At 33.7% G+C, this 12010-nt stretch overlaps 1 protein-coding gene across 3 annotated transcripts in view; it reads right to left on the reverse strand.

Moving 5' to 3' along the window:
• Positions 1–822: 822 nt before the first annotated feature.
• LOC123313099 (protein phosphatase 1 regulatory subunit 14B) overlaps positions 823–12010 on the reverse strand; it is a 96644-nt gene continuing 85456 nt past the window's right edge. For all 3 annotated transcript variants that reach the window (XM_044897816.1, XM_044897818.1, XM_044897817.1), the window contains exons 3-5: positions 5015–5110; positions 3239–3280; positions 823–2074 (exon numbers count right to left, since the gene is read on the reverse strand). In XM_044897816.1, the coding sequence (XP_044753751.1) occupies positions 2033–2074; positions 3239–3280; positions 5015–5110 (180 nt within the window). In that variant the 3' untranslated portion in view covers positions 823–2032. The remainder of the gene's footprint in view (positions 2075–3238; positions 3281–5014; positions 5111–12010) is intronic.

Below are 12010 nucleotides of genomic sequence, written 5' to 3' on the forward strand. Positions count from 1 at the left end.
TTGCTCAGTAATCGCGAACCTTTTATGAAAAATCGGTGTTCAGTGCTCGAGACTCTGCAGCACTATTCGTTAGTGCTTAGCGGTTAAATCACGCTCTGTTTGAACTTCCTCTCTCTACACTCAATCGATACATGGTGACAGGAGCAAATTTGATCTCTTAAATTTTTTTAGTCCGACTCACGGGTTTCATCTAAAAAAATAAAATCTACGTATATCTCTGCATGGTGATATTGTCATATGTATGTATTAAGGATATTTTTATGAACATGCAGAGAAACGATTTTTATTTAAGCGGAAACCGTGAATCAGATTGAAAAAAGTCAAGTGATCAACTTTGGTGAGAAATGATTGGGAATTTCAAAACTAATTTCTATTTCAGGAAAAATCTGTGGCGTACCATCAATGTCTGCCAAAATAGGTAGGTCAAATTACGTATGAACGCCACTGGTGCAACTTAAGAAAAAAGTGATACATTTAAAAACGCCTCTCGTTTCATAGTATACATGTATGACAAATTTCATTGAAATCTTTGAAGTGGTATTGTAGATATTGATAAAAAATGATTTATTTTTGAAAACTATACAATCCTGTATCTCAAAAGGTTTTTTGTTTAGGACATATGTTCATATAATTTTTTTTCTTAAAATGGGCCCAAAAATCAGCCCCATAAATATTGACACTCAATTAGAAAACATCCTGTATAACTGACCTATTCTAGTAGATAATTACCACCAACCATCGAGTAAATGTTATATTTTTTCACGATTACCTTATAATCATAATTCGAATAGGGTCCTGCAAATCAACTGAAATATTAAACAATTTGTTTTCAAGTATTTATTTTAAAATGGATAACTTATGACTAATTCTATACAACCTATGATAGACATGTCAAAATTGAGACGGCTGAGATCACAACATGATCAGTATTTCTGAAATCATCTAAGTACAATTTGATGATTTGCTAACATAATGAACTTGAAATCATATGACAATGAGTTTTGAGCCAGTTAATCATTTAAAAAGGAAGATACGTAACTTCAATTTACAGGATTGAGAATACTGATATTATATTTCAAATAAGAGTTCGCTTTTTTAATCACACACAAATTCGATAAAAAGCTTTGCAGACAGTTTTCCCTAGTATTATTAATGATATGGATAGAATAGCTAATATTCGCACGTATTACACACATTTGCCGAAATAAAATATTTTAAAATCGAAACATCAATAAACTCAATAATTCGCTTCGTTGTAGCTAGACAAAAAAGCTCAATAAATCAACTCGATAGAAGTGAGAATAACAGAAACAACAAAATGTCCTTTTAATGAGAATTCGATTAAATTCCATAATTTGAATTGATTTCACATTCAAGAAAATCCAATAGCAATAGCATTAACATTAGTAAATTGATATGAAGTATAAGTCAAATCACATAGTCCAATCATTCTATATAAATTCCACGTGAGTTCCTCCATCTTAACATTTGTATTTTCTGAATATTTTCTAGCAGAAATCTATCGAATTACTTGTTGAAGATATAAAACAAATTTTTCATTACATAGACTAGTACTAGCGATATAGATATTGTAGCAAAAATTTAGCACTGCATATAAAAATTAGAAAATCATTGTCACTGGCCACGTTCATAAATAAAATATTCTGGAGAAAACATACGTTTATCGAACACATCCGTGAATAATTTGGAGAATATTACGTATGTTCTACAAAGATTCCTGTACTGGACGAATCGTATATTAATTTAAAAACATGGAATCACGAAAGCCAGTGGAGACACTATTATATTAATATTATATCTATGTATAAAGATTAAAGCTCAAATCAACTTGTTGAGTTGTACCATCATAACTGCTGCTTTTCTTCTTTCAAACTGAGGTGACAAGGGCGACTACATACTTTCTTCATTTTTATCCAACGATAAACAGACATCGATGCAAATAACAGTGTTTTGTGCTGGCTCCATTGGGCCAAAGTAATGTTGAACCTTTTTGGCACTTTCAACTCGGAAATTACAGTGTCTTTGCTTTATCTAGCAAGTCATTGATGAATTTCTGAAAATAAAAATTACGTCATCATAAACTTAACAACAATAATGCCTATCTAGTTATTTTAAGAGTAAATGGTAAGCCTTGAATTACCGTTTCTCGTAGTATCAATAAGAATTTTTTTTTAAATGAAATTCTTCAAATATTTAACAGTAATTCAAGATGACAAATATACAGAAGCAATACATTGAATGAATGAGTCGAGAAAAACATATCACATGGACTACATCCATGTTAGCTTCGACATGAATCTTCGAATTTGCCCTAGGATCTTATTCAATTTAGCGACATATTGAATAAAATTGATATCTTTAATGATACATAGTTTATTTCCAACAGGCTACTGTCAAGAAAAATATTAACATCAAATCAACTAAACTCAAAATTCCAACGAATCATTTATCTAGATTTATATTATTATTTAATTCCATAAATAGTACTCAGGTCCTATTTATGGAATAACTGTCGTTGTGAAAAAATTTCCGAAAAAAAATTTGGAGCTGGGAAAACTCAAAGAAGATTGTGGAAAACTCTTTCTATACAGAACGTGTAACAGTTCAGTGCGGTTTTTGAGCAGGATGATTGTTTCCAAAGATGGCACTACCTACTTGCCGCAGAAGTGGCGAAACCATCGATTTTTGCAGCGATTATAATTGGCCGGCGAGATCACGCGATTTTAAACATCTGGAATTTTACTTTTTGGATTAGGTACAGTTTATGCGGTTGCTACACCGCCAAGTCAAGAACTTGAGGGCAGAGACATGCTGCTTTCAATGAAACAGAGCCCCAAATATGCGAAGATGGGATGAAAAAATTTCACCAGAAGAGCATGGTCCTGCAAACATAGCCGTACCGAGGCCATCTGGCTAATATTGTTTTTCTATCTATCAATGAAATCGTTTTTCATCAAAAGAACGTTTTTCCTATAAATCAAAATTGAACCTTCAATTGGCCCTGTATAAACAAATCATCCTCAATCGAGTTAAATCTCTTGTGAATTAACTGAAATAATTCCAATTTTTCCATTGAAACATACCTAAGTAGATTAATCGAAATTTTGTGCTGAATTCAATTCATTGGGTTTTATTTATCGTTTGAGTTGAAAGGTTTGTATTTCACATCAAACGACCACTCGATACTAAAATTAAAATTAAAAAAAAATCAACTTACTTTGACATCATTTTGTGAGCCTTTAGCATTTATGAGTAGCGCCTGTAAGAAAACATATACATAAGTAAAAAAAGAAATAAGATATTGCCTGAAGAAATAACAACCGCTAATTGAAATCAAACAATCCACTTTCAATTGAATCATCAACATTTTGAATATACAGGGTGATTCATTAAGTGGGGCGACCGGACGTATCTCGGAAACCGTATATCCTATAACTTTATGGCAGTTTTTGAGTATTTTTGTTACTTCAATATGTAATCACAAGGGACTGAAAAAACAACCCCTATAATTTTAGTTGTGAACTCCTCCATTGGTGTGATCATCGTTTACAAGGAAGGAAAACACGCTAAACTATAACCATTATAATTTATTGGCGATCGATTTAAAAGCAGCTTTTAACTTATTATTCCATAGACTTTTGAATGTCCCATTATCTAAAACTAATTATAATAGAGAAATAAATACAATATATAAGATCGCAGAAGCCAATCATTGTCCAAGGACATATTGACAGTATTTTTTAATCCATAAAAAAGAAGAACCTATTAAAGAAGATATACCCTCATGTTTCAGTCAGACAAAATTATATTTCAATCCCATATTTTGAGGGGCTTGATGATAGAATGAATTCTTGCTTGAGAAAGTATAATTATTTGATGGTCAATAAACGACAGCGAACCCTAGAGAGCATACTTGTTAACAATAAGAATAGGATTGACGATGTATGTTGTAGTGGTATATACAAAATTAATTGTAGTGAGTGCCCTTCTTTTTATATAGGCATGACCACTCGTTAGGCCAAAATAAGGATATAATGAACACGTAAAGAACAGACCTAAATCATTTGTTGGAATGTAAACATAAGACCACAATTGAGAATTTATCATTGATACATAAAGATAATAACTATAATAAACTTATTCTCCTAGAACAATATGAAATTCTCAAAAATAAAGACAATAATTTCTTTTAAATGATATATCTGAGTTTACTGGAAGACATATGTTTAAATCTTTATAATAATTGAAATATTCTTTTCATTATATTGAAGTAATTATATCAATGCTACCTCATTGTTCTGTGATCCTGCCCAGTTTGACTTTTGTGATGGTGTTTTGATGGTATTTCATGATTTGACGGTAAGAATTATTTTTTCATAGAAATATGTTGACATGTTGACACTAAAAAATGTAACTTAATTAACTATGTACTTGTTTTTTCATTGTCTATTTGTATGTTTGTTGGTATTTCAGCTGGCCTGATGATTGCAATTTATCCGAAATCAATTGCCAATAAATTATAATTGTTATAGTTTATTGTGTTTTCCTTCCTTGTGAACCTCTATAATATTTTGCATCAGAAATTTTTAATTAATTATTTTGATATTTAAAAAATTGATTTAAAAAGACAGGCTCAATCTGCAACTTTTTTATGTCTTGACTTTTATACATAAAGTTGTGAGTTTGATCACAAAAAAATAAAATACTTCTCAGACTCTTTTCCCATAAATTAATAAAAATAGTTTTATTGTCCTGATTTTCTTTGATTTCCAGAAAGTTTTATAATGACTTCAAATATTTTTCACAACTTAATGAAACTTTATTGAAAGAATATGCTGTAACTTGGAGAGAAAAGGGTGTTGAATAAAAAGTTATATGAAACACCCACCTTGATTTTTACTAAAGAATCAGCCTTTGAAATTTATTGCAACAATATTTGAGATGTGTTCATTCTCTCATAACTATCAGAGGGGCAGAGTAATTATTTTCTCACCTGTAAATGCCTCCTTCGAAGTTCTTCGCTTTCCATATCAAGAAGTTCATCTATATCCACCTCCACCTCATCGCTATTCAAATCGTCCACTTGTTTCTGCAACAATAAACAATCGTGAGATCTTTCACGGTCACGACCATAGAGCCAATTTAACAATTTGACTAAACCTTCTCTACGAAAGTATGAATCTTCCTTGTAGATATGATTATAGATATTTTTATTCGCAACAATTGCATTATTATTCATTAGGAGCGGTTTCTACCTTTATGCTGCAGGGATTTTTCTAGGAACAGTGACAGTTTGCGTCAATATCGTTGAAACATTTTTGAAATAGCCTATAAAACCGTCTATGCGTGGACGATTATAGCCCATAATGATTCGAAAATATCTGAAAACTATGAATTCAACATTTTTTTCTCTCTTGTACTAAGGATGGGAAAAAACTTCTTTATTTTAAATACGGATATGGTACCTTTTTTGATATCATGTTATACAAAAAATTAGTTTTTCAAAAAAATATTTATGTCGATATATTACATCTTTTACTTCTTTAATCAAGGAAAATTACCATTTTAGGGGAATTCAAAATTCCCAATTTTGATAGAATTCTATGAAACTATTGACATATGAATGAAAATTTCTCGTTCATAAAATTTCATTTGTTAGCTGCTCGGTTAGCTCAAACATCTATAACTTCAATAAATTCATGAAATCCATGTTACACTAAATTTGAATAAATGTCGAAAAGAATTTCTATAATCAATTTTAATATAACTCATAAAAAGTTCTCAAATTGAGTACCATCTTTCTGTAAACAAATTCGATATCTCTTTCTAACAGAAGTCACTGTGAATACCTACATAACGCGGGAAATATCTGACTCTCTGCTCTAAATCAACTCTATTTATGACTGGAAATTTTATTTTTAACATATCCTCATACCAAAAAATCCAAACGTTTGAGGTCTGGTGATCTTGCTGGCCAGGCAATAGAATTTTGTATGTGAGACTCAATAGCTAGTGATTATTTCACTTTTATGCTGATTTTGCTTTGGAGATGTAAGTAATATATCGACATATAACGTGCGTTCAAAAATATTCATCGTCAAGTACGCTATGAAACTTTGAAGGTTGATGTTCGGTGACTGAACTGTCTTTCCTTCAATTACTTCATCTTTCCAAAATGTAAACGATGCTGACATTAACGTACCTATATTTGTAATTTTGTGTGGAAAGGCACTTTTTAGAAAAAGTTACCTGTAAACTTCACTCAAAGCATTTCTTTCATTGACTCAGATCACAAGAATCCAAACAATCGGTTTGGTAAAAATTTTAACCGAAGTCCACGATTTTCATACGTAAGATACACGAATCTTGAATGGATCGTGGTATTATGTTTTTTTTAAGGTTCTACCTATTTGCCCTATTTTAGTAGATATATTGTTTCCCTGCGTGCAATCAAATGTTGAGAAAAACATTGTGGTAATCATGATCATTAGCATTACCCCTCCCTTTAGAATGTGTCTGCCATCCACATTCCGTATTCCTAAACTTGAAATTGAATTGTGTGATTTTTTCAAACGTTGGAGTGTTTGAGAGAAATATATTGAATCGTTCATGCTAATCGAATATAAAATCAAATAATATTAGAGAAAACAAATAATGGGGCGAATAAGAACTTATTTTACTTCCACTTAAACGTTCCCTCAAGTATTTGGTTTATTTTACCTATGATTCATACACCTTCGACAAATTAATCATAATGGAGAAACATGAAGAATGTCTCATACTTGTGAGCAGTCGAGTGGAATAAAGCGTTAACTTGTAAGCTACTTTGTCTCAGAAGGGCATTTACCCATGTTGCCGCATTTGTGACGAAGATATTATGGAAACAAAACAAATGTTATCATGTTGTGCTTTGAAATGAGCTCGTTTTGACGACCAGTTGCACAATATTTTTCGAACACGGTTTTCCCTGATATCATTCGGAAATTTATCATCAGTGTTAATGATGCAGAGCACCTTATCAAAGTGCGTATGAGGCATCCATTGTTAATCAATTTTATTATTTCCCACAGCCTGACTAACCAACATAAAAGAGAAGACTGAGAACAAGAATTATTGATTATTTTCTTCTTTTTTATGCAAGTAGATAAGCTGTCCTAAAAGTCTAGTAGTCTCAAATACAGTTTTCGGACTACAGATTGGGTAAAACAGGACAATTTTTATTTTGAATAACCCAACTTTTCACATATACCCTCTACGAGACAGAAGGGCAGTTTGGTGGTTTACAATCGCGACCCTATTACTTTTTGTGCCACAAATGGATTGGTAAATGGTAGATTTTTTCATCCGCCATTTTTTATTATTCATTCATTCTTTGCTCATTCCCGTTACAGGGAATAAATCTACAAAAAGACATAAAAAAATGAACTAAGACTAAGAATTATAATTCCTTAGGGCTAATTGCGACTGTGTGCCCTCCTGAGACCCAACCGTGACCTACAGATCCTTCCACATTCCGGGCATGGTTAGTAACCAACCAGATCTGGCCGCCGCTGTATTCTTCTCGATTCTCCATTATAACTGTGCACCATAGACCTCCACTGTGACCTGTCTAACGCTAGTTGTTCCCAGTTATGATTAGCATCAACTGCTTTTAGGGATTGATGTAGTGTCTCCTTGAACCGCTTATACTGGCCTCCTGGTTTCCGGGCTCCCTCTGTCAATTCGCCATACAGAGCTATTTTGGGGAGTCTTGTGTCTTGCATCCTCAAAATGTGGCCGCTCCACCTGAGTCGGGCTCTCGTTACTTGAGTCTCAATTGTTGTACAACTCGCGCGTTGCAAGACTTCTGCATTCGAAACTTTGTGGAACCATCTGATGTGCATTATCTGTCTTAGATGACGTTGTTGCGTTTGTGCAAGCTGTTTAATATGTCTCCTGTAGGGCGTCCAGCTTTCGCTTACATAAAGAAGCGTTGGGAGGACTACTGCTTTGTAAACAGCTGTCTTGGTCGTCAGATTGAGGTCGTGATTTTGAAACACTCTGACCTTTAGCTTCCAGAATGCCCGTGATGCCGAATTGATGCGGTTGTGTATTTCCGTGTCTAGGTTAGCCCTAGTATTTATGAAGCTTCCCAAGTATTTGAACTGCTCGACCTGTTCCAGAGTTTCATTCTCCAGACTGATATGTGTTTGAAGGCTTTCTGGCGGACTTACTAGGATTTTGGTTTTGTCGATATTGAGTCTAAGGCATAAAGCTTCGTATATGTATTTATAGATGTCCAGCATTATCTGTAGATCCTCTGGGCTGCTAGCTATAAGTGCACAGTCGTCTGCATATTGAAGTTCCGTGATAAACTTTGAACGGGTTTTTGTTCTGAGGCGCTTCAGGTTAAATAGGCCTCCATCAAATCTGAATCTTATTCCAACACCTCTTACAGGCATTTTTATGTCAGCAATTATCGAGACAGCTATGGTGAAAATATTGAACAGTAGGGGCGCTAACACGCAGCCTTGTTTTATTCCAGAGTTGGTTAAGAAATGTCTGGATGTAGAGCCATTATGCTGCATTCTAGCGGTGTTTTTATTATAGTGATGAAATGGCTAAAATTATGTGTATTGGTCAATAATATAAGCTGTAGGAGTGGTTGATGTTTTTGAAGTATAAAATCTAAAAGTCGATTGTGACCCTTTTGGAGTTCGACATTTTGGTTTTCCATTTGTGAATGAGGTTTGTGTGCTACTTTGTATGTCTTTGTATTTTTTATAATGACTCCTTTTTTTCGATTAAATGGATGTGTAGGAAATCGGTATGACTGTGACATTTTTTTATGTGCTTGTTGTGTAATTGTTATTGTAAAATTTATATGTTTGCCGTTCAATGAGCTCGTACCAGAAATATAGAGATATATTTCTCAATACTTTTCGAACTTATTATTTTCTATGGTCAGATTCAGAAGGCCTCAACAAAAGCGACTATTTTTTCGATAAATAATCTAAGAATGACTCGCAAAGACAACCCATGAAAGCGTTACAGTTCGATATTTTTCATAGTGGAAACTGATGAATACCGAAGGAGATTTCTTAATTACAACTGGTAGCGTCATGGATCTCGATGACGAACTCTATTTAGCTGTTGTTATGAAAATTCTTTGATTTATGATAATCGATAACAAGGCAGAAGTACGCCTAATTTGACTCATTAAAGTATATGATGATTGTTCTTGGGAACCCGTTCTACTTTTTATTCTTTCGTTGGAGATTTTAGAATAGCTGAGTATTCTGAGGAAGCAAAAAGGTATTCCGAATTAAGGAAAAGAATCAATAAGGGATCCCTCAAAATCTTATCCCGAACACCCTAGAATAATACTTAATGGAAATAGTTCATTCGAATATACGGAGGCTTCTGGAGATTAACATTACTTCTACCCTTCAGTGCTATACAGTGTTCATAACCATTAATTCCAAAAAAGTCCCGACCGCCTTTGTGGTTCGCCTTTTTTTACGAACAACTTTTGCTAGAATCGACTTAATCCAAACTACCCAAATTGACAATTGCGGAGATTATAACAGTACAGGGTGGGCAAAATTCGATGGGATTGAATGACAGCTCTGTAACTGTAAAAGCTAGGGAAAAATGGGTGGCATGTTTAAGTATCAGTTATATCGAAAAACAAATGTTACATTCTATAGACACTTTTTCATGTAGAATGCAGTGGTGTAGTCAAAGATTTCATTTTTTTTTAAATATATTGTCCCCCTTTCTAACTTGGATAAACCGCAAATTGGTTTCATCATATTACAGTCTTTTTTGTGTTCAGTGTTCCACCAGTTTGTCCAAAATATTCGTCCTCACAAAGGCTACATTTTATATTGTATAACGTTGATTCTGTCTAATGATTTGCATCTATCTTTAGGTTTGCCTTAGACAAGTTTCTATAGACAAAACCTAAAGATAGATGCAAATCGTTGGACAGAATCAACGTTATATACAATGTAAAATTGCTTTTGTGTCTATGTCGTCTATATCTATTCAATTTTACCGAAAAAAAACTAATGAGCACTATAACCAAAAAGTTGAAATGGGTTTTTTTATCTCGTTTCCATAGGTTTATTACTGGAAATTGTGACTCAACAGACGCAGTTCGTTACTTCCCATTCCTTCCCTATAAACGGCAAAACTTCCTAGAAACAATAATGTAAGTCGTCCGTCCGCAATAGTGAATGAGTTCCTTGTCGTTTCATTACTTCAGATCCAGCGGAAACTCGACAACTATTTTTACCTTCCAATTAGATACCCCAGTTTATTTACCTGTTTGCGAAACAAACATTCGGAAACACTATTGAAGCAAAATTTATTACTTCGAAGAATTGGTCTTAGAGAATTTTTGCGGCAATATGTCATGAAGAAACATGGAGTCAAATATGCACTAATTCTCAGAAATAGGGCGCCCAAAGTGGAAACTTTTCTCACATTTTTGTTGATAAAATTAAAAAGTCTAAATGTATTCTCTTGAAATTTATATGTTATTAGTCTTTCATTATTCTGAAGAGAAGATAAAGTCATCATACTGTTCGTTTTATTAGTAATTTTAGGAGTAATCACCCATACAATCTTATGCACCCACGCACAACATGCAAATTGTGTTTCATTCTCTGAAATTTTGGAGTGTATATCGAAATAGTTATTTTTATATCTTAAGCAACCGTCTCAACTTGCTTAATAGAGTCGATGTGAGAAAATACCCGAAATTACTACCGTTTTTGAAAAAGAAAATTGTTGGTTATTTGGCGAAAAAAAAACGAATATGTACTTTGACGAATGATCAAATGGATACATTTCTGATGCAAGCTACTTATCAGAATTATTTACTATGTACAGCAGTGTAAATCATGATAATATCTGAGGCACTACAACATTTGTATAGAAATAAGATTTTGAAAAGTCAAACTGACTTTTATTTTTGCAGACGTTACTAAGGCCATCGACTGCATTTCGCAGAATGTATAACACCTGCGAAGTACTTACTTCGGAAAAATGTAGTTTTGGTACTCAAGGTTTTAAACAATATCGCTAAGATAGCAGTCGTCAGTAGCAATACACCGATGTAGTAGATTTTGGAGCTTTTTGACATATACAGGGTGTTCCTAAATTGAACGTACAAAGGAAAAGGGGAGATTCCTTAAGTGAGTTTAAGAAAAAATGTCCCATAAACATGAGGTCGCAAACGTTTCGTTTTCGAGATACAGAGTGTTGAAGTTTGAATTTTTTTCAATTTTTTTTTTCATAGTATCTACACTACATTCAAAAAATAAATAGCCACAAATGCACCCACCTTCACTTTTTAAAAAAACAAACGTCCAATAATTTGATGTGTCAAAACTGGCACTGAATTCATTCACCACAGATTACAAACTGGCCTTCCTATCATAGAATCGTTCAAAAGATACGACAGTTGCTCACCAAAAAAAAGTTCTGCAGAAGAACAGGTGGCAGTGTTCCAGAAAAAATATCACCCTGTAGATCTTCTATCGAAATTGCCATGTCACGCGGTGAGAACTCTAAAATGTGATATCTATGCCAAATTTCAGTTGAATATCTTGTGAAGTGTAGATACTATGAGAAAAAACTTGAAAAAAATTCACACTTCAACACTCTGCATCTCGAAAACGAAACGTTTGCGACCCCATATTTATGGGACTTTTTTTTCTTAAACTCACTTAAGGAATCTCCCCTTTTCGTTTGTACGTTCAATTTAAGAACACCCTGTATATAGCGAGCGGTATTGCCCGGATTTCTTCGGTTATTCGGTGCTTGACTTGTAGCAGGGTATGCGGACGATGTTTGAAGACTTCATCTTTAAGATAGCGCCAAAGAAAAAAGTCGCAGACGCTCAAATCAGGTGAGCGCGCTGTCCACCCCACGTCCGCAGTCAGTGGTACCAACAAATGAACCTCTTGGAAAAAATCATAGTACGCCTCTGGATTGCTAT

Source organism: Coccinella septempunctata, chromosome 5 (genome assembly GCF_907165205.1).
Source record: "Coccinella septempunctata chromosome 5, icCocSept1.1, whole genome shotgun sequence".
NCBI classification, from domain to species: Eukaryota; Metazoa; Arthropoda; class Insecta; order Coleoptera; family Coccinellidae; genus Coccinella; species Coccinella septempunctata.